Source organism: Camelus bactrianus, chromosome 3 (assembly GCF_048773025.1).
Source record: "Camelus bactrianus isolate YW-2024 breed Bactrian camel chromosome 3, ASM4877302v1, whole genome shotgun sequence".
Classification (NCBI taxonomy): Eukaryota; Metazoa; Chordata; class Mammalia; order Artiodactyla; family Camelidae; genus Camelus; species Camelus bactrianus.
The window spans coordinates 108,665,475-108,689,036 of NC_133541.1; the positions used below are offsets into that span (position 1 = coordinate 108,665,475).

General features: G+C 48.3%; 1 protein-coding gene across 1 annotated transcript in view; it reads right to left on the reverse strand.

Moving 5' to 3' along the window:
- CCDC69 (coiled-coil domain containing 69) overlaps positions 1 to 21,450 on the reverse strand; it is a 32,458-nt gene extending 11,008 nt beyond the window's left edge. Inside the window, exons 1-4 of the mRNA XM_074360949.1 lie at positions 21,256 to 21,450; positions 6,584 to 6,653; positions 3,873 to 3,979; positions 3,276 to 3,363 (exon numbers count right to left, since the gene is read on the reverse strand). Of these exons, the coding sequence (XP_074217050.1) occupies positions 3,276 to 3,363; positions 3,873 to 3,979; positions 6,584 to 6,653; positions 21,256 to 21,303 (313 nt within the window). The 5' untranslated portion in view covers positions 21,304 to 21,450. The remainder of the gene's footprint in view (positions 1 to 3,275; positions 3,364 to 3,872; positions 3,980 to 6,583; positions 6,654 to 21,255) is intronic.
- Between the last annotated feature and the right edge of the window lie 2,112 nt (positions 21,451 to 23,562).

Sequence of the window (23,562 nt, forward strand, 5' to 3'; positions counted from 1 at the left end):
CAAAAGCTATATTGTATCATTGTTTTGCATAGCAGTCCCAAAGACAAAACCACGGTGGTGGAGAACAGATCAGTTCCAGGGGTTGGGGTAGGGGAGGATGTGAGCACAAATGGGCAGCCTGAGAGAGTCTTACGCGGGTGATGGAACTATTTTGTATTAGATTACAGTGATGGTTTCATGAATCCATACCTGTGTTAGAATTTATAAAACAGTACATCAAAAAGGGTCCATTTTAGCGGAGGAGGGTATAGCTCAGTGGTAGAGTGTGTGCTTAGCATGCACGAGGTCCTGGGTTCAGTCCCCAGTACCTTCATTAAAAAAATAAATAAATAAACCTAATTACCTACCCCCCCAAAATATTTTAAAGAGACAAAAAAAGTCAATGTTAATGTATAATTTAAAAATGAAAAAAAAAAGAAAAGAAAGCGTCATCAAACATGAAAAATCACCACTAGCCTCTCCCAGTTATTTGTGTACTTTCCCCCAAACAAATAAAAGCCCGTAGACTTCCCCTATGCTATGCTTTCATTCATTCATTGAATACATGCAGCACTCAATACATGCCAGGCAATTTAAAAATAACTATGGAAGAATTCTGACAGATGGGAAGAACTCAAGGTGAAGGCAGTCCCTTCACCTCCGGAGTTTACACAACAGGAAAATTTTCTCATCAATATATTTACAGTACTAAAAATATCAAAGCTACGCTTTCCTTGGAGAAGAAAGCTGTTTTCCCATGAAAGCCTTGTGAGGGAGGGAAGGTAGATTTTAGAGATATAGATATTGAACTGAGATTCAAGGTAGATTTTAAACATACAGCAAGTTAACTAAGGTCAAGTAACAGGCCCACTTTCTCAGGGTGTATTAGTATTAAAATGCAACCCTTCAAATTTCCAGGGCAAGGGCTTCAGTTCTATTTCAAAATGTTTTGTGCTAATGTTGCAATATGTATCGAGATTCTTAACACTGTTTAGACCCCTGTTCTAGTTATTTCATTTCTGGGAATCTAAGGATATTTTGTAAAATGTGGACACATCTTTATGTAAAAAAACTTTAGTGCAATTTTTCTTACAATAATTAAAATCTCCATGTCTAGATTCACAGGAAATAAGGAAAACCATGTACGTAATTGTCCAGCCTTCATAAACACTTTAGTAGCAGAAGAACTACTTGGAAACATGTTTGATACAATATTAAATAAAAAGAACAGGATATAAAATAACCTTAGCTGTTTTAAAAGATGTAAAATTCTGAAAAAAAAAAAAGATGTAAAATTCTGGGGAAAAGTCATGCAAATACTGATGATTAAGGCGAAATTGATATGACATTTTCAAGGTGAATTTTCATAGCATCAAAAATATAGATAACTTTCCCAAAAGAAGCGATACAAATGGCCAATATGCACATGAAAAGATGCGAAGCAAAATTAGTCATTAAGGAAATGTGAATCAAAACCACAATGAGATATCACTTTGCACTCACTAGGAGGGCAATAATAATAACAGCAACAACAAGGGTAAATAACAAGTGTTGTCAAGGATGTGGTGTAGTTGGAACCCTCATGTACTGCTGGTGGGACTAAAAAGTGGTGCAGCCACTGTAGAAAACAGCTTGGCGGTTTCTCAGAAGGTTAAGCATAGAATTACCACGTGACCCAGCCATTCCAGTCCTGGGCGTACAGCCCAGGGGAACTGAAAGCAGATGTTCATTCAGGTGTTTATACTGGTGCCATTGTTGACAGTGGCCAAAAAGTGGAGGCAGCCTGGGTGTCCATCAATTGAATGAATAACAATGCACGAGGTGTCCATGCACGAATATTATGGATAAATAAAAAGGAATGGAGTAATTTTTTAAATGGGCAGGGGGTGGGAGGAATGGAGTGCAAATATTCCCTGCAGCATGGATGAGCCTTGGAAATGTCGTGCTGGAGGAAGGAAGCCAGATGTGGGGGCCATAGGTTGTATGATTTCACTTACATGAGTGTCCAGAGTGGACAAAGCCTTGAGACACAGAGCAGACTGGTGGCTCCCAGGTCCTGGAAGGTGAGGAGTATAGGGGGGAACTGCTTAGCGGGTATGGGGTTTGCTTTTAGGGCAATGGGAGTGTTCTGGAAGTGGACAGTGGTAATGGTCACACAACACCGTGAATGGAGTAAATGTCACTACAAGTAAATCTTGTGTGTATTCTACCAAAATAAAAGATAGATGTTCATAAACTCTATTATACCAACTCTATTAGGATGTTATTTTAATGGTAAAATCATGAATATGGCACAGATTGTACAAAATGAGGTTCACTGTGTATGTATCATTGCTGTTATAAACAAGGGCAAAAGTCTGAAATTACTGAAATGCCTAACCAAAGGGGCTCAATTAAATGAACAAGGTACCCAGTGGAATGCCACGTTGTTACTAAACCTGTGCTACAGGAGTTCAATGACAAGGTGTTAATACAATTCAAAGGGAAAAATCAATTTATCTCCTCCCCTCAAAGTGTGTGTGGGTGTGTATAGACGTATATCCTAGGTATGCACACAAGCACACAAAAAAGAAATGACAGGGACCTGTATCAAAGGGGTAACAGTGACTAGTTCTGGGTGGAATTACACACAATTTAAATTTTCTCAGTAATAAAATAATAAGTGCTAATAATTACTTGCTAAGTATCTTGTGAAATATCAGGGACTGTTCTAGAGTCTATCCATTAAATTAAATCATTTAATTTTCATAAAGACCCTATGAACAAGGGGTAACTAACTTCTTCAAGGTTACGTAGCTGGTACCTGGTGGAGCTGGGATTCAGATCCAGGGACTGTGGCTGCAGAGTCAAGAGCCAACCACTGTGCTACAATATCTTTTTGTTTAATCCATACATTCTAAATTCTCTTTTAAAAGGAAAGAAACTTACTAAAAAAAAAAAAAATCAACCTGACCATAAATTCTAAGAGATGTCATCACAGTCGGAAAGGAAAACAAAACAGACATTTAAAACTTCTCCTATTTGGCTAGGTTTTCCAAATTTCCTATAATGGATACGAACTGCTTTTAAAATGGAAAGAAAAAAGTAGCTCTCAACTAAGACAAAACAAAACGTGGGGTCAGATTTTTACATGCCTGAAAGGACAAATCCAAGGACCTGAAGACTCCAGCCCTGAGTGACCAACTGCGCGTGGACCAGAGGTGGGAGGGAGGGGCCCATGGGCGTCCCCGAGTGAACGCAGCAGGTGGAACAGAAAGAGCCTGTTCCACTCCCTCCCCGGTGCACCTCGTCCTTACCTCGCAGGGCCTCCTTGTGCTCTCCCTCCAGGACTCTTCGCTGCTCATCCAGTTTCTCTCCGAGCTCTAGCTCCCTCTCCTTCTCCACCTGGGGGCGGAGTGTCCCGGGCGGGATGAGATTGAGTAGGTTCAGGAGGGCAGCCTCTCTTATCCGCTCACTGACCCTTGGAGCTTTGCAGAGGTTGGTGATCAGAGTCCCACCCACTTATCTGAGTGATGAGAATGACAGTGGCCCAGAGAGGGCACAAGGCCTCCAAGACACAGCAGGTGTGGCCAACTTGGCCCTCTTTAGGGCTTAGGGGGAGGTTCCCAGAGAATTATCAGGTAGAAAAGGATTTCAGAATCTTTCAATCCTGATGCCACTCCCGGCTGGAGGCCCCTCTGCTGTGTTACTGTTTCCCCACTTTTATTGCCTGGAATGAATATAATGAATCACATGCCAGCAGTTTCAAGTATTTGCTTAATAGATAAAGGGCCCCTTTCTTGGCAAAGGGAGTCGACAGATATTTACAACAACAATAAAACCGAAAGTTGGCCCTCGGTCTGGGATTTAATAAGGTTAACTAAGCAGACGGAAAGAGAGGGGCTGGGACTTACCTGCTGCGCCCATTTCTTCTTGTCCTCTTCATGTTGCTGGAGAATTCTGGTTATAGCCTTCTGGTCTTGCTCAACCTCCTCAGATGCACAGAGGTGGACAGCGGTGGCTACAGGGGAGAAAGAGAAAAGCAATCTCAGAGCGGAGGTTGGGTCACGGCCCAGCAAAGAGGGTGTGGGAGGCTGGAGCTAAGCAGTGGGGGGCCTGGTCTCCAGCTGGAGCATGGTTTCAGTTAGGGCAGCCTCCAGAGGCAGCCCCTTAAATCTCCCTGGCTTTGGAGACCCTCCTTCATGAAGTGCAGGGGCCAGTGGTCTCACTGTGCCCCCGGATCTACAGCAGAGCAGGTAACTCACAGGACAGATTCGGCCCATAAAGGTCTGTCTGCTCTATCCAGGATCTAAATTAAAAAAAAAAAAAAGTTGTGACCTTAATAACTTGGACAGCTTTTACTTAATACATTGATTTCCAACTTTTCTTTTTTCAAATTTTAATTTTATTATTTTTAATGGAGGCACTGGGGATTTGAACCCAGGACTGCATGCATGCTAAGCACGCACTCTACCACTGAGTTGTCCTACCCTCCCCCAAACTTTTCTTGAAGAAGTCAAAGAAATGGCAGTCTGTGCCTTAGTGTCAACCAGGAGCTGAGCTGAGGAGCAGGTGTCTCCCCATCCATCCAGGACGTGGCTCTGCTGTTTGCCACAGTTCTCATCTCTCCCTACAGAGGATATGGTTATGGGCCATTTTGTCACATCCTTTACCTGCTGGGTCCTGTGTCTGAGTGTGTGATCCCTCACTGTTAGCATCTCTCCAGCTGAAGGCAGAGGGGCTGCTGTGAGTGGGGAGGAGGGGCCAGCAGGAAGTCTAGCCCCTGTTTAGGGAAACTCCAAAACAGGCCAGGTGATGCCACTCTGAGTCCAACAGGCTCTGGGTCTGACCTAGGCAGGGACCCACCCTCTCTGTGCCTCAGTTACCCAATATGTGAAATTGGGAGGATAATAACACCTACCTCATGGGGCTGTTGAGATGATTTTATCAGAAAACAATGGCAATCAAAATCATAGCCGCAGGTGAGGAATACTGAGTGCTTACCATGGCTCAGGGACATGCCCAGCTCTGTTCCAAGTGTCTTCATCCTCACCACAGCCCAGTGCAGTGGGCACTATGACTACCCCCATTTCACAGATGAGGGAACTGAGGGACACAGAAATTATTCAAGTTGCCCAAGATTATCCAGTGCACAATGCAGGGAAAGGGTTGTCAACCTATATCACCTAATTCCATGGCAAACACTCTGAACTACCAACTTGTCCTGCCTGCTTACACACAAAAGACAGTAAGTGTACAACAGCCAACATATGGAAGCAACCTCAGTGTCCATCGACAGATGAATGGATGCAGATGTGGTATACATAGACAATGGAATACTACTCTGCCATAAAAAAGAATGACATTCTGCCATTTGCAACAATGTGGATGGACCTAGAGGGTATTACGTGAAATGCAATAAGTCAGACAAAGACAAATACTGTACATTATCATGTTTATGTGGAATCTAAAAAAGAAAACAAACAAATGAATTTAAAAAGCAGTAAGTGTAGTGCCAGGCATTTGGAGGTACTCAGTAAATGCTCTTCATTGTTCACTACCTGTGACAAGCATTAGAGGCTAATTCCTTGCATTGTTAGTATTATTATAACTGTAGTAGTGATAATATTACAGAACTCCACAGGCCGGGCCGGGCACAGGGTATGATGAGAAATGTGAGGACAGAGGCTGTGGCCAGCCCATCAGGATGGGAGGACTGAGTCAGTGCTCTGGGTCCTCAGGGGATGCAGTGGTCACAATCAGAGAGTTCCAGGCTCAAGGTCCCAAACATTGGTCCACAAGCACAGTACCAGCCTGACCCCAGCTGGGGAGGAGCTTATTAAAAAAATTTGTCATCACTTACAAGGCAGAGCCTTCACTCCCACTCCTGGAGATTCTTATTTATTTGGTCTGTGGTGGAGCCCTAGAGTGTGTATCTTTGAAATCCTACCTCCCAACCCCCGGGAAATTCTTATGTAAGCCAGACTGGAGAACCTCTGAATTCTGGCCCAGTGGAACTTCATATACAATCTCCCTGACAGCCCCCAGGTGGTAATTAAACACTTCTGGAGATGGAGCGCTCATTCTATTTACGAGGTAGCTCGGATGATTTTAAACCAACAAGCACATAAAAAAATCTTTTGAGATTGAACTGAATTCTGCCTGCCTGTTCTTGCCATCTTGTGCCCTAGTACTGACCTCTGAGTCACAATTAACAAGGCTCATCTGTCTTCTCCATGAGGGCACTTCAGTCACTTGGAGAAAACTGATGTGTTTTCCTGCAACATTTCCAGGTAGAACATCCTTTGTTTCTCTAACTGCTGCTTAAAGGATATGGTTTCCAGATTCCCTACCAGCCTGATTTTTCTCCACTCTATTCCCTCCAATGTTTCTGGATTCCTCTGAAAATGTACTTTCCAGAAATAAACTCAGCACTCCAGGTGTGGTATCAATAGCTGGGAACAGGGAAGAACTATCACCTCCCTGATTTTAGACGTAACACTCCTATTAATGTAACCCAACTGAGATCTTGTGAGATAGTTAAATAGCTATATCTCATCTGTTGATTATAAAATAGGAAACTTCACAGATGTCATGGAGGGCATTTATAGGGCTGGCTACTCACCTGTGTCACCATTGAGGGGACCTAGCTCCTGCGGCTCTGGTCTGGGTGGCTGATCCGGTCCTTGGCACCTCTGGAAGAAATGAAACAACAGTGAGGATGAAAGAAAAGAAAGTAGGAGGTCAGCATGAGGATGGATGCTAGGGCAGGATTCTTCCAAAGGCAAGACAGGAATTCCAGTTGTGCCAGCCCCTACCCTGTGCCCAGTTTGCTTAGGCTCCTTCCCTCACCGTCCCAAGGCAGCACTCTCTCTGCAGGGAAGGGGTTCCCAGAGCAGGATTTCTCATCCTGGCCAGGGAAACCCTTGGCGGGGAGTTTGATGCTGGGTGACCTCTCCTTAGATTCTTGTGTTTTGGCTCCTGCCACCAACCACGGCCACCTCTTCCTTCTCCACGGACTTGGCCAGACCTTCTGCTATCACCTTCCCCCTGTTATGGCCTTCAAGTGTCCTAAAACTTCCCACCCCCCAGTTCAGAGACAATTCTCCTTTTTTCTCAGGGCCTGCATCTACCACAACTTCCAGCCAAGCTCCCTACAATGAAGGCAGAGCATCAGAAGTTCGAGTCATGGTTTTACTGTGCTGATTTCCTGCTGCGAGGCGCTGTCCCCCACCTACAAGGAGGCAGTAGTACTTACCGTGACAGATGGGGCTGAGATAATATAATGAAGATGTGCCAGGCACTGTGCTGTCTAATCTACACTATCTTAGCTGATCTTCAGAAAGACCCTGCGGGAGGGTATAGCTCAAGTGGTAGAGCACATGCTTAGCACTCACAAGGTCCTGAGTTCAATCCCCAGTACCTCCTCTAAACATAAACCTCCACCCCCAAATAATAAAAAATAAATTTTAAAAAAGAAGGACCCTGGGAAATATGATTATCCCCCAATTTAAAGATGAGAAGGATGAGGCAGGTTAGGGTTCAATCAAAAACAAGATCAGGGGACAATTGGCAGATATTTGAGCCACACCTAGTAGGTGCTTTAACCATCCTTGGCCAGGGTAGGTTGAATCTGATCAAAGGAGAGAACTGAGGCAAAAAGGCTTCTATCCCCCAAAGCAGTGTCAGTGGCTCCCACATTTCAGTTTTTATAAATAATATTTTTAAAGAGGAGAGTTGATATGGGCTGACAAGCAAGGATGCTGAAAAAATTTATTTATAGACTGTTAACTAACATTTCATAAAATAGAAGACACCTTAACTTTCCAAAATACATTGAGGGAGCTCAAGATGCTTCTTCCAGGAAAGGGGAACTGAAATCCTTACTTGATGTTCCACACACACTCACACCTTTAATTTTCTTATTTCACCCCAGAGAGGTGAGAAGTTGGCCAAAGTCTGGCACTGGCCACTGGACCAGCATCCAGGGTAGAAAAAAATATTTAAGCCGTTCTGCATACTTTTCAAAACATTCTCAGATATTAACTAGACTTATTGTAATTAGACTTTAACAATGTCCACAAGTATTGACTCATTAGGTTGTATGTGTAAAACTAGTATAATGTTTTATGTCAATTATACCTCAAAATAGTGTTCTTTAAAAAAAAAAGGTATTCTAGGCTCCATTTTTTTTAAAAAGCACTTAAGTCAGCCTATGAAAAGGCTATGAAAGTGTTCAATTGTAAATTATCATTGTAAAAGAAAAACTTCACTTTTTATTATGATAACAGATTAAGTAATTATTAGAATAAAAATTAACAATTTCCTGAACTCGAGAACGACTGACATGCTGCTGGAAGGCACACTTCTGGCTGAGGAGGGAAGAGAAGGGAAGGCTTCCAGAACATCGTGCTCCTGTCTCAAAGTGCCCGGCACAGAGCCCGGTGCAGCGTGAACCCTGGAGACCTGAGCGAGGCCCAGCGCCTCCCCCGGGCACACCTGACAACTGAGCCCTCCCTCTACCCGCCCTGGGAAGCCTCAGCCCTCCTGCCCAGGGGGGCAGGGGATGCTTGGCCCAGGCGCAAGCTGTCAACACAGACCTCTGGGAAGTGACAGGAGCCAGCCTCTCCCCCTCGGGGTGGGAGGAAGGAGGGAGATAAACGTCAGTGGTCGTCTTGTCCCTGCTATCACCACTGGTTACACTCATCTGAGCAACATTTTTATGGGAGTGAGATGTCCTGAATTCCAGTCACAGCTTTTCCACCGACTTGGACAAATCTCTTCCCTCCTTGGGGCTCCTGCTTCCTCCTTTGTGCAGTGGAGGCGAGGAGGTCTTGGCTTCACCCAACAAGGCTCATGGCGTTCCAACTCTGTGTGATCTCAGCCTCTCTCAGCCACACTGTGAGGTGAGGGTTATTACAAGGGAGGAAACTGGAGGTCGGGGAGGTGAGACACGGTCACGTGGTGCCTCGACGTCAACATCAGTGTAAGAACCAGGTCTCAGCAGGTTAGAGACTGGAACAGTATGGTTACGAAGTTTGGGATTCTAAAATCCCCCAGATCTGGATTCAAATCCTAAATCCAACACCACGTGACTACACGGCCTCCCCGAGCCTTGGTTTCCTCCTGAGACTGTTTTAAGGATGCGGTGAGATCAGGCACCTATAAAGTCTGGCACACTCTAGGGCTCAAACATAGTACACATTTATTAATTTATATTTGAAAAATCTGGCAAGAACAAAGACCCACAGTGCTTTGCTAGATTTCTTAGGCTGCCATCGGCCTCATGTTGCCTGAAATAAGATCATAAAACTCATGTGAAATTGACTTCTCCCAACTAACAATCCCAGAAAGTGAAAAACTTCTCCACTAACAGCTTCCAGACCTTTAGCAGGACACGGCCATGGGCTTGAGTCTCCAGATCCTGACAGACCCACTCCCTACCCAGGATAACTCCTCAGAATGACATTCAAGACCCATCAGAGTCTGTCCTCACTCTAACAGCCTCCTCTCCATTTTCTTAATGTTTAAATATTTGCAAACACCTTTTTCCAATTATAGCGGTAGTGACTAATATATATTTATTTATTATTGGAATAATATATACTTCTGTATATCTTACTTTTTTCAAATATGAGCAAATGCTACATGACATTAAATATTTTAGATGAATTTCACCACTTAATCAGTAATCCACTGTGGAATGTTTACGTTATTTCCATTTTAATTTTCAAATCATGCTTCAGTGAACATACTGATTTACAAGATTTTTTTTACACATCTGAAATTACTGGTCCTGCCCTCTAGAAAGTTTCTACCAATTAACTCTCCCACTAACAGCACACAAGAAGGCGAGTTTGACTGCAGCCTTGCCAACCTGGACTGGCAGCAGCAGCAGCAGCAGCAGCAGCAGTATTATTATTATTATTATTATTATCATTATTATTATCATTATTATTATTATTATTATTATTATTATTTTAATGTTGCCAAATTGGCTAGGCCGAAACCAAACCAAAACAACCTGCTGGACTCCTGGCCCCAACACGCACATCCATGAGCTCAAGAGCACCCCGACATGGCATTCGGTCAACATTTCTCAGGCTCCAGGCCCGGCTCATGTATGATTTCTACTTGGTCTTGTCCCAGGGCTCCTGTCAGCTCTACACTCTGGGGCCTATTCAGACACCTATGCAAGCAGGGACCTGGTCACCTGTGTTTCTCCTGCTGCTCCAAGGGGGCTCCTTGATGATAGGGACTATTTTTGAAATCCACTTTGGATTTGCCCCAGTGTCTGTGATGATGCCCAGAACAGTCTTTCTAGGTATTTCTTGGCCTAAGATAGGGCCTCCTGTATCGGAACCACCTGGAGCGCTTACTTAGCATAGCTCGCAGGCCGAGTCCTAGAGCTCCGGAATCCAAGGCGGGTGTGTGTGTGCTGGGAAGCGCCAACCTCCAATCTACCAATCCAACCAGCTGACCTGGAGGCGCACCAAAGCCTGGGGACACACAGTCCAGAGCTGAGCAGGAATTGATAAGCAACCACTGTATGGAAAATTCCCGTGCTGGGGCCTTGGCTGCTTCCTCCTCAGAGGTCATGGCACAGAGTCCACCCTGCAGCGGGAGAGGACAGGAGCCAGGAGGGGCCACAAGAATTTCCCCTTCCAAAAGTGGAGTGGGGAGGCCTCGGGCTGGGAGGGGCATCCGGACTGAACTCTGGAAGAGGGATGGCAGCTTCCTGTGTCAACGGAAACTTGGGAGAAGCAAGCCATGAGGCGGGAGCTAGCAGCACCAGATGGAGGGGGAACCAGGACTGGGAGGGGAGGCCGGGAGACCGAGGCTCCAGCTTTACTGTGTGACCTTAGGGCAGTCCTGCCCCTCTCTGGACCTCAGTTTCCCTATCCCTGATGGGTCAGGGTGAGAACAGACATTCTCCTCAGTCTTTCTGGACTCCAGGGCAGCCCTTCAACTAAGAAGGCCAGAAACAGGGCCCCAATATCTTGGTAACACGCATAGTTCTAGGGCCCAACTCCTCGTCAAGCCGACCAGAGCCCTGTTACGAGATCAGCCAGAAGAAGCAAACCTGGTCTTTGGTAGAACCGGGCCACCAAAAGCAGACAGAGTCTCGGCAGAGGGGAGGACAGAGCCAGAGCTGTGGGGAAGGCAGACAAGCCCAGACTAGTCCCGGGGAGATCCCTTCGACTGTACTCGCATGTTGGAGGGGAAACTGGCCACCTGGAAGGAACCAACAGGATGCTGTAGGAGACTCAAACCAAATTACAGGAGGGACTGTCACCAACAGTTGGTCAGCCTTGAGAACAGGCCAAAAAACAAAACAAAACACACCTGGGCTCCGTCTTCAAATCCCTGCCATGAAGTAGAAGGTGCATGTGTGTGGTCCACAGTCTTGGAGGGCAGGATGGTGGCTAAAGACTAGAAGTCTCCAGAAGTTTTCAGGGCAACATAAAGAATTTCAGAACTGCCCCTAACAGAGACAGGCTGCCTTACTGGAGAGTGGGATGGGGTGGTGGTAGTGAGCTTTCCGTCACTGGTAGCAGGCAAGAAGAGGCAGACTTCATTTTGCAGGTTGGATTGAATGATCTCAGAGGACCCTCAACTCCAACAGTCAGTCGCTCTATGAAGTATCCTTGATGCCCAGCAAGACCTCCAGGAAGCATCAAGTGTTCAGCTAGTGCAGGTGCTATGTAAAACCCACCAACATTAACAGTTTCGGGGGCTCTGCTGAGTATTATTCAAGTTGTAATACTTTGCAGTGAATTTTCATAGTCTCATACTAATGCATCTGGGATCGACTCCTTGACTTCCCTCAAGTTCCGAGCCTCACCAGGAAAGAATGAGGAAGGCAGAAGCAACTTGGATAGAGGTTGCCCAGCTATTCCTCCCCTTGGGAATCCTACTAGGACGGAAGCCAAGAGTAGCCCTGAGGATGGCTCAGCCTTTCCTGAAGACACTTGGTCTAACCTCGCTTTAGAGACCATCACTCCATCCTTTTCATGGGCCTTCGGGCTCTGTGTATTTCTGAATGGTGTGACTTCTATCCTTATTATTCCTGCTTTGCTTTGAATATTTAGTAACCAAAGGACCCTTAAGAGTTCACCTAGCCCCTCCACTGCCCCCATCGACCACAGCCTTGGCTTCTCTTGGCCATATAGTTCTGTCACACCCACTGTGGCTGAGGAGGGTTTACTGGGACCCAGAAGACAGAGTTGGAAGGGCCCCTGCTGACAGTTTATTCTAATTCCCACCTCCTACTTCCAGATGGAGAAACCAAGGCCCAGAGGTGGGATGGATGGTGCCTGTCTGAGAACACAGAGCAGGGGAGCAGAGATTCCACTGGGGAATCCAGATTGAAGGCAGAGACTAGAGTCCCTTCTGCTTCCTTTGTGCGGACACCAGATTGATCCAAATGGCTGAATGGTTAGAGGATTTGCAGCCTCAAGGGACGCAGTCACACCCCTCTGCAGTATCAGAGCTGTGTTTCTGGTGTCTGGACTCAGCGTGGGTGGGGCCCCGGCACCAGCAGTTTTGGGACATGAACAACCACAGGCAGAGCCCATTGGCTGAGGGTAGAGACAGGAAGGAGGTGGGGGCGGAGGCCCAAGGGGCCCTCCAGGGCCTCACAGAGAGGAAAGGCAGGGCCTCCATGGTCAGGGCCATGGAGAAATGTTAGCATTCATACCCAGACTACAGAGGCTCAGATGTAAGAACACCATAATCACAAACCTCAGCTTCTCCATCTCTAGGATGGGCAGAGTATTCTGCCAAATCAATGGCTGAATTCAATTTCATTTTCACACTGCTAAGGACATTGAAGATTTAGTTCAACTCGTTCATTTTACAGAGTGGCCTCAACATCATCCAGTGCCTGCCGGAGGTTACACCAATGTAACCCAGTGAAAGGTAGGCGCGCCAGCCGGCACCACTCAGCTGTGTAAGGGGGGCCCCGCCGAGTCCCTGAACACCTGCAATGTCCCCAGAGCACCCCAAGGCAGGGGCGGATGTGGTCTCCATCTCTCCTATCCGACCACTCAATGAAAGATCTCAGCAGAGGACAGAACCAATTTCCTTCCTATGCACCTGCTGGGCCCGACCATGGCAGTAGGGAAGGCCTCAAGTGCCGGGTCCGACCCCTTGGGTACAGATGGAGAGGCTGAGCCTGTGAAAGAGTTTCCAATATACCAGATTTCCTTCCTTCCTCCCTACAGCCCACCTTCTCCTGCTCCATATCAGCTTCCCAGGGGGTCTGCCTTAGAGGGCCCAGAGCTGGCAGAGGCCCTCGGCACCATTTCCGGCATTTGGGTCAGCCTGTCAGGCAGAAAGACCCTGAAGGAATGGAACAGAAAATGGTGTCAGCGACCATGGTGAGGGAAGAGATAGGCTGAGGGCACAGATAAACGACCAGATAACCACCTGTCTCCCCAACCCAGGCAAAAGCCCCAGGGGGAGTCCAGAGTCGGGGCTCAGGCTTGCTACTTGCTTGCTGTGTGACTTTGGGGAAGTGCCCTCCCCTCTCTGGGCTTCTGTTTCCTCCTCTCTAGGGCATGGAGTTGGGCAACGGGATCCATCAGGGCCCTTCTGGTTTTGGTATGCTGTGGATGCAAAAGAACAGGCAGGGTGAGGTCATCCTGACACCTCATCTGCTATCAATCCTGTCACGCTCCAGGCAGGGCAGGGCTGGCGGCTGGACACACTCAGCTGTCAGCTCCGCAGGAAGAGGGCTTCTGGGGAGGACAAGAAAGGAGGGATCCTTGCTCAGGAGGGGCTGGGGTCGGTGGGAGGGGGGGTGCGGTCCTGATCCCTTCACACCACCCTCCGTTCCTGAGCTGCCCCTGTGTGGAGGGCGTAAAAGGCAGGGCAGGACTGCCTGGAGCAGAGAATGACAGAGGCCAGCAGCCACCTCCCAAGGTACACACAGCATGGGCTTCCCCGCCCCGCAATGGCACTGCCCGCAGAGAGGCACCATTAGTAAGGACAGGCGTGGGCATCTCCAGGGTGCTCAGGGCGGGATCACTTGGAACAGGGAAACGATGGAAACCAGCTTCATGTCCACAACCGGGAACTGGCTTGATACACTAAGGGACATATAACAACAGGCAATGCGACTTCAATGTTTAAAATAACAAAGTAGACATTTACATACACAGGTGGAAAGGCATTTGGTAGAATATCGATATGCAAAAGAAACTGTTTCAGTTGGTATATAAACGCACAGGAAAAGCTATCTAGAAAAGCACACGTTGATGGCAGTCAGTTGTCATCTCTAGAGAAGACACTAGAATTGTTGTGGTCAAGGAGGGGAATGTTCAATTTTACCTAAATTCTTAGACATTTTAAAACAACGGTGTATTCAAATTTGATTCGTGTACCCAGAAATTCACACCAACAGGAAGAACAAATACCTTTCTTGGGACCTAAAAGCAGCCAAGGCAGGCATTTTACAGGTGGGGAAATCAAGGCCCAGGGCGAGAACCAGCAATCTGAGATCAAACAGCAAGCTAGTGAAAAAGGCGGGAGCAGGGCCCACTCTTGCCCCCGGGTCCAGCGCTCTTTCCTCTGCAGATGCGGCAGCTGGTGTCCAAAAGCATGTGGGCCTTGTCCCAGCACCTCCTCGTCTGCAGGGCTCCCCACTCGTCCGCCAAGCCCCAGCTCCACAGGGGAGGCCCTGAGCTCTTCTGGCCCATTTCAACCAGTGGCAAGGTAGGGGAGGAGCCAGAGAGGGTGGGGAGTCGCTAAGCTTAAAACATACATTTCCTAGGACTGTTGTAACAAATCACCACAAAATTGGTGACTTACAACAACAGAAAATTATTTTTTTTACAGTTATGGAGGCTAGAAGTCCAAAATCAGGGTATCAGCTGGGTCGGGTCCTTCGGGATCTGTTCCATCCACCAGCAACCCTCGGTGTTCCTGGGCCTGCAGCTCCATCACTCCAGTCTCTGCTTCTGCCATCCCATGGCCTCCTCCCTCTGCATCTGTCCACTTCCCCTCCTCTTACAAGGACACACCATCGGATTACGGCCCACCGTCTTCCAGCATGACCTCAGCTCAACCAGATTACATCCGCAAAACCCCTGCTTCAGACAAGGTCATATCCATAGGTTGTGGGTGTACGTGAGTTTTGGGGGGACACTATTCAACCCATTACAGGTGATTGTTCTGTTGTTGGGGCTGTCTCCTCAAGGAGAGGGCAGGGATGGGGTGGCACGGGGCAGCGGAGAAACAACAAGGAGGTCTACGAGGTCTGCTGGACGTTCTGAAGAAGAGCTTCACTGCTGGGGAGCAGGGCAAACTGCAAGTAGGTCAGTTTGTACAACACTTATCTCGGGGGCAGAGCATGGATGTGGGATGGGCGTTTGCAGTATCGTGAGGCGTTTGGCCTAGATGCTCTGGAGGGTTCAGGTTTGAAAACAAAGTGACACAAGATAAATGATTTTTAGGGATTCAGATCCAACCTGGTGAGAGAAGTCGGGAAGCCTGTCTCCAGGTAATGGATAGATTTAGACCTCTCTGCGCTCAAGATGGATGGATTTCCTCTCTCTCCTTCTCTCTGCCCGCGGTGGGGGGGGGGATCCCAGGAGCTCCTCCTGCCCCCTCTTGCTGGTCCTGTTCCATCTGAGGTGGCTCACAAGGCTCTGAAGGTGGTGGACGCTGAGGACAAGGTACGGGCCTTGAGGATGGAAACCCAAGAGCACCCTGAGATGTCAGAGCCAGAACTCAGCCATCTGTTAGACTCTTCCTTTCATGGGAGGCGACCCTACTTTTTCCAAGTTTATTTTTTGAACATGAATGTTCATGAATTTTATACTGAGGCCCCTTGGAGCTCTTTTTCAGGCAGATATCAGACTTTTGCTTACTAACCAACCTATCAACACTGAGCTGTCAGATGGCAGCCCTCCCTACCAGGAGTGTCACCATCTTGACTTTTTCAGCAGTCTGCTTGTGGACCACTAATTTGAAGTTTTATCCTTTCTGGCCCTTTTTGTAACCAAAAAAAAAAAAAAAAAAATACAAGTGCTTATGTGAAGATGGGCCCCAAACTCAAGACCCAGTTGAGGCAACGAAGGCCATCCTGAGGTGGCTGGGGAACACCGCAAGTCACCTGGGCATTCCACTACAAAGGAACAGAATTAAAGACTTATACATGTGCAGAAAATGTGTTACCAAGGGATGTGTCTCCAAGGCAAGGATTATTAAAAATTCTTCTGATGGGTTTTAGGTCACAGGGCACAGATGTCCCTTTATACCGTAGAAATCTGGCGCTCAACCTCACGAGGTTTTCAGAGGGCCTATGTATGGCCCCCTGTGTTGGCTTTAACTGGGATGATTCTTTTTGGTGAGGGGCAGGCATTATTTTGTGGGTTGAGCAAAAACCAGAGGCTCAGAGGCCATATACGCACCAACGTCCCCACAATGTTTGGGACGGAGGGCTCGGTGCCCAAGAAAGGCAGCCTCTTTTCACAGTCCCTCTGTCTCTATCTCAGCAAAGCGAGTTAAAAGGTCAAATTTACCTCCCTCCTACCGACCGGGTGTCAGGGGCCCTGCCTCCTGTACCCCACTCACCCTGACACAAGTGTCTGGCCCCTACCCACCTTCAAAACCCAGCCAAGGTGCCACCTCTCTCTGAAGGCCTTCCTTCCACCCTCCGGTCCCCTCTGGACTCTAAAGCACGCGCTTCCTGGGTAAGGATGAAAACACAGGGTTTTCCGGAATAACAAGGGTAGGCGTGGGGAGCATAATCAGTCGTACCCAGCCTGGTTAAGTGAGTCACAGAAAGTCCGCAGAACACTAGGTGGCCATTAAAAATCACATTTCCGGGGATTACCCAACTCGGGAGAACGCTCCCAGCAAAATATTAAGTAACTAGAATATAACCACTTAGAATATATTCCCACTTCTGTATAAACAGTCACACTCACATACACAGACAAAGAATAGAAGGAATGACACTGAAATGTACACCGGAATGTACATGCACATTCATGATCGGATTAAAAGTCATTTTTAAATTCTTTATACTTTTCCAAATTTTGAGATTTTTGCCTCCAACACTGTAATAATCAGAATAATTAGATGGTTTAATTGGGATCCTAAATATTGGCTAGTCCTAGGTCTGCACCCCCTCCTCTTCTGTTTTTGCCAAAATCTCACCTGACCTCTGCTTGAACTCCTCCAGGATGGGAACTCACAACCCTTCTTCCTCATGAGAAGTAGGCTCTGGCTCCCTTAGTGTCCCTTCACTGGCCACACTTCTGCTTTCTGGAACAACAGAGGACAAGGCTGCTCCCCACACCGATGCTGCTTGACAACACTTCAGAAGGTCAAAAGCAGCGGCCAGGCTCCAGGCTTCATCTTCCCAACCCTGACAGCATTCCAAGGACATGAATGCCTCCTGTCCCCTGCATCCCTGTTTGCTTTCCTGGGGTACATCCAGGCTGCGATATCCTCCCCCACATGCCTTCTTATCAAGTGTGTGCCACTTGCCAGCCAGTGGATCAGGGATTCTGTTACATGCATTCTTTCATCTCATCTTAGAACCACCCTGTGGCCCAGGAGCTAACATCACACCTATTTTATAGATTTGGAAACTGATGCCCGGAAAAGCCAAGTCCCTTCCATGGTCACTTAATGGATCCACAATGGAGCCAGGACTGAAGTGGCACCTGGCCCAGAGTCTGGTGAGCTGAGTTCATAAATGAGTGTGTGAATCCAGTTTTAAAGGCCATGCCCTTAGGGTCTATGGTTTTGTATTAGAATTAGTCATGCCCATGCCAGGCTCTTCCATGCCATTTACTTCTGCATCTCTACCTCTCTCTCACCTGGCCTGCCACCTGGACGTGTTCCTGAAGGGCTACTGAGAGACTGACGGGTGAGAACCTGTTGCCTGAGGCCCAGCAGGAGCAGTGCTGAGCCAGGTTCTCAGACGCCCTGCTCAGGGCTGAGTGCTGTGGCCAGAGTGGAAGCCCTGGGGACTGGGGGTCCAGGTGTTACACCAGGCACACGCACGGGGGGTGACCATGAGGCACTGCTGTCCCTCCCCATCACTGCCCAGAGGGAGCTGGTAACCTATAAGGGACGGAAGGCCCTGTGGACTCCCACGTCACCCTACAGGCCTTGGCTCCAGAGGAATCCAAATGGAACTTTGCCTTAAATTTGTTTCCTTGGCCCCTTCCCTTTCTGTCTGGCCTTCTCCCAAGTCCTCCCAGGGGATGTGGTCACATCAGCCACAGTCTCTGCCAAAAAGCATTTAGGAAGAACCACACCATGCAGGTGGCCTGTCAGCATTCATGCCCAGTCTGCTAGGGATCCCCACTCATTCATTTACTGGGGTTTCAAACTGTCCCCAAAAGTTCCAATAACACTTGGTCCCAGTCAGGCCTCTCTGTAAGGCCACCAGGCACTGTCACCTGCAGGACTCAGCAAACCCTTAGGTCCTGGCCTTTGGAGGGACCTTGAAAAGCCCTAGTGGTCAAGCCACTGTCCCTAGGCAGGGCAGTCTTGGCCCCATTCCTCACTGCCAGCCACCTCTCCCTCCACGGCAAGCACTGTCAGTCTGTGTTTTCTCAGGCTCAGCCTCCGCACAGGCTGTCCTCTCTGCCTCAACTGGGTAACTCCCACCAAACCCACAACACTTAGCTGAGGCATGCCCATTCCTCACCCGAGAAGCCTCCCTGTATCTCTCAAGGCTGGCTGAGGCACCATGCTGCATCCTGGGCTGACCCCTGCTCTGGCTCTCCTGGGGCCCTCCTTCATGCCCTCAAATATGCATGAGGCATCTGCTCTGGGCTCTGCGTGAGGCGGTGAGCGCTAGCTGGGGAGGGCAGAAATCCTGGCTTCGCTGCACAGCTTGGCCATCAACTGGCTCTATGATTTTGGACACATCACTCCTTCCTGAACCTCAGTCTCCTTGCCTGTAGAGTGGGGGAGATTCAGCAGCTCAGCCTGGCTTCCAGGCTTCTGTGAGGTCAGCAGGATGTGAAAGTACTCTGTCAACTGCCACTCAGGGTGAGTCATTGTTGTGACCGGAGGCTCCCGCGGGGTGAGCTCACTTTTGTACATCCCACCCTCAGAGGCCCCCAGGGGCTGAGAGTCTCCTGAGGATGGGCTTGGAAGCTCACACCTTCCAGGGGTTGGCATCTGGATGAGCACCTGGGCAGAAGCACAGCCCAGAGGGATGGAAACAGGCATGAGCTTTAAACAAAACCAGCTTATAAATCCTTCCACACAGGGGCAAGGGCCTGGTGCTGCTGGGAAAGGAAGGCAGGCCGGACTGCTCTGAGGCAACAGAGTGAAGGCGTTAACGCCAAAGGGCTTTGAAATCAGCAAGAAGCCGCTGGAAGCACTGAGTAGGGGCAGAGCAAAGAACACTGGGCTCGGGGACTGGGTGCCTGTGTTCTGCTCCAAGTTGCTCTGTGACCTCAGTCAAGACCCTTCCCTCTCCGGGCTTTAACCTCCCACCTATATGTTGGTGCATCAGCCCAGGTGGTACCGAAGGCCCTTTCCCAATGGGAGAGTCTGTGCTGACTTAACCTGCCTTTCACAGCTTGGGACTGGTGGTCCATTTCAGGCTGTGCCAGGGACAGACAGAGACAGCTGGCGAGGCTCTCAGAAAAGCCAGGAGGCAGGGGAACCCATGCTCACTGTGGTCTCCTCTTCCAGACTACGGGAGAGTCAAGGCCTGGAACAGGGCTCCTCCTCCAGTCTCCTCCTGCCACTGCGTAGATGGAATTCACCCTTGGCCCACTTTGCAGGCTGAGAGGTTGACACAGGTGCAGAGAACACAGACTCTCAGACTCTTAGCAATCGTCCTGCTCAGCCCCCTCCCTCTCCACACAAGAGGGAGAAACTGAGGTCCAGAGAGCGGTAAGGGCTTGCTTGGGGTCACACAACATGTTTGTGGCAGAGCCAGGATTAACACCGAGGATCGATGTCTGACTATCACCAGCTTCGCTGTAAGGCTCCAGCCAGGCACAGGTTCACCTGTGCATCATCCCAACAGCCAGCACTCTGCTTCCGCTGAGAGGCAAGCCTCAGTTTCCCTGTTGGAGCCAGGGAACACGCAAGGGTTTCTAGATCAGAGCTTGGTGAAGTTTTTTTGAATGGGGAGTGAAGGAGGAGCAAGGAAAGTGGGGAGCATTGAACTTGGGACCCACACTCGTCTCCCTGGACTAGGCACAGGGCATGGAATAGAATCACCCAGCTTGGGGACAGAACTCCATACTCAACAGGCAGAAAAGCTTGTACACAGGCACAAGCAAAGCAGCAGAGAGACAGGCACTCAAGTCCACTGAAAAATCACTAGTGTCACAGTGTAGCATCTCCAGGGGACCAGTCATCAAGTTTATAGGACCACCTATTTTCACCCTGCTGGAGAGCAGGCAGTAGTAGGAAAAGGGTCAGGACTTGAGAGTCCTCCCTGCCCTCTCTGTGCCTTAGATTGTTCCCTGAGGAGGTTGTCCTCCGGCTCCAGGCTCTGACCTTGTGAGGAAGTCAGACCCCAAGGGGCAGCTGGTCCCACTGCAAGAAACCCGAGTAGCTAGCGTCTCTTGGGCCCTAACCCAGCTCAGAGGCCCCTTGAGGGAGGGACAGGAAGGGAGGGAAGGGCAGCAGAAGGCGGTAGGTCTCCTCCCTCATTGGCCCCTCCCAGCTACCCCCAGGACAGCCCAAATGCACCGGCTCTGGGGCCTGAAAAGGCTCTAGACCAGAGCTTCTCAAACTTTGAAGAGTATTGTAATCACCTGGGCATCTTGTTAAAAGGGAGGTTCTGTTTTAGCAAGTCTGCGGCACGGCCGGCCGGAAATTCTGCTTTTCTAACAGGTCCCAGGTGACGCCAATGATGTAAATCCGTGGACCACTCTGCGAGTAGCAGCCCCAGAGATTATCTGCCCCTTACTGGTGGGAAAGCCCAAGGCCCAGAGAGTTCAAGTCACATGTCCAAGGCCACACAGCCAGCAGCCCCAGACCGACGGAAAAGGGCACCTGCCATAGACACTAGACATTTCCCCAGTCCGCCAGCCAGAATTAGCTGCCCTTTCCCGGCCCTGGGGCCGTGCTGGTAAACTCGGCTGCCCCGCGCGGCTCAGCCCAGGGCCGGGGGAGGGAGCGCCGCCCGGCCGAGCCTCCCTCGCGTCCCTCCGTGCCTGCCTCTAGCCCGGCGTCCTCCGCCCGGCGTCCCCGGCCAACCCGGGACAAGCCGGGGCGCCTAGGGTGCCCTGCGGCGGAGCCGTTCCGCGCCCCTCTTCCCTTGAGAAGGCAAACTTCTCCGCCGGCGCCCTTTACCTTTTTGGGGGGTTTGCAGCAGCTCAGCCTGCTGTGTCCGCAGCCCATCCTCCTCCGGGGGCTCCCGGACGCCGCCTCCCAACTCCGCGGCCCCCAGCGGACTGTGCTGTCCGGGCCGCGCTGCCCGCTCCGCGCCCGCCGGTCGGGGCCGCGGGCGAGACCCTGAAACTGAACCTGGAAGCGCAGACTTGAGCCGGAGCTGGGGCAGCCGCGCGCCGTAAATACCCGAAAAGCAGGGCCTCAGCGATGCCCGTGGGGCTTTGGGCGCCGCCGCCTGAGGCAGGTGACCAGAATTTTTGTAAATGATAGGAACCTCGAGCCAGGGCAGAAAAGATGCCTAGGAACAATGGATGCTTTTCCAGGCCCTCAGCAGACAAAAGGCTAGAAGAAAAAAATATTAAAACAATTCTTTAATAAACACAACAGCTACTACTTATTGAGAGTTGTTTCTGTCCCAGCTTCTTTGCACATATTATATCTATTTCTTGCCATCTCCTTGCAACAAAAGTATTATTGCCTCCATTTTACAGGTAAGGAAAATGAGGGTCAGAGATGTGATTTCCCTAAGCTCACATAGCTAGTAAGTACCAGAGACCAGATAAAATTCAGTTCTGACTCCATCAACTTCCCTACAAATAAGATTCCATCCACTTCCCTACGAATTCGTAATAATGAGAAGTTTAATTGTAATGCCTCCTCACTTCTGGGTCCATAGCTCTTTCCAGCTCACAAGCATCTGTAATATTCTATTCTGTTCATCTTGAATAGATGTTACCCATCACAACAACTTTATCAGGCAGACAGGCAGATGCAGGGAGAACAAGGGACATAAAACATCAGTGCCTGGGAAAAAGAACTTTTAGTTACCCTCGCTTTGCTACTGGCTGAAGTTTCTGGGACACTAACTTTGAAAAATCAGTGTGCTATCCGTGTGTGTGTGTGTGTGTGTGTGTGTGTGTGCGCGCGCGCGAATGGAAAAAGACTGTGAGACCACAAAAGAACTTCCCCCTTCACAGAGTAGAAGACCAATTACAACAGGTTCTAAGAAAGGAAACTGAGGACACAGGTGATCTTAGGTTCTTGGAAAGAAGCATAATATAAGAAGGTAGCTCACAAAGTGTGGTCCCAAATCAGCAGCGTCAGCGCTACCGGAGAGCTTTGTTAGAAAGACAAATTATCACACCCCACCCAAACCGACAGATCCTAAACTCTGGGGGTGGGGCTCAGGAATCTCAAATTTCCAAGCCCCCCTAAGTGATTCTGACCCATGCTCAAGTTTGAGAACCACTGCTGTAGGTTATGCTGAACAGGTAACAAGGAAAGAGTGTCTGCTTAAACTGATTACGATTATGAAACAGTGCTCAAGATTGAATAAAAACCCAAACCACCAATTTTAAAAAATCAACCTAAATACCCCAAAAAATGACTTTTGTTTAAATTATGCTATATCCATAAAATTAGAATGTCATATAATCAGTAAAAATACTGATGAAAATGAAGTTTCAAAATGTTATAAAATGTAAAAAAAAAAAAGTATTAATAGTGATTACTTCTGGATGAGTGAGATTTTGGCCACTTAAAGCTATTCTTCATTTTCTTATATTTAAAAAATGAGTCTATACTATTGTAATAAGAAAATAACTGTTGTAATAAGAAAAAGTTTTCTAAAAAAAGTTTTTAAACCCATACATTGAGACTAGTTTTTCAACATCAAGTGGATAAGTATATTAAATCCTAAAGAAATAGACAATTAGAATTAACTAAATAGAAAAGCAACTTAACAGGTAAACATGGCCAAAAATAGTGTGGGGGGATCATAGCCAGTAATGCCCTGTGTGATCTTCAACCTGCTGTCTCTCCTTCTGGAGGGTTTCCCATCTGAATACTGAAGAACTAAAATTGATCTCGAATTTTAATGTCAGCAGTTCAAATCAATCATTTAGCCTTGGGAGTAGGAACCAGGCAGGCAAATTCTGTTCCCGGAGCCTCCGGTCTTAGGAGCTCTTGTCTCCAGCTTCTTTAAGCTTCCTGGGAGACGGGTCTCAGGTTTCCTACTTTCACACAACTGGCTTTTTGGTTATGTGCTTTGAAGTTTCTGCCTGAGGGGGGGAAAAAAACCTAAGGAGGTTTTTGTTTTGTTTTGTTTTGTTTTTGCTTTAGGAATTTGATTGTGAATAAGTTGTTAATGAGATTTTTGGTACTTGATGTGCCAGTCAGGTTAGGTGAGTTTTTTCTATGAAATGAAAAACCTAAAAATCTCAGCAACTTATCATGAGGGAAGATAAGTTTTGCTCACACTATGTGTCT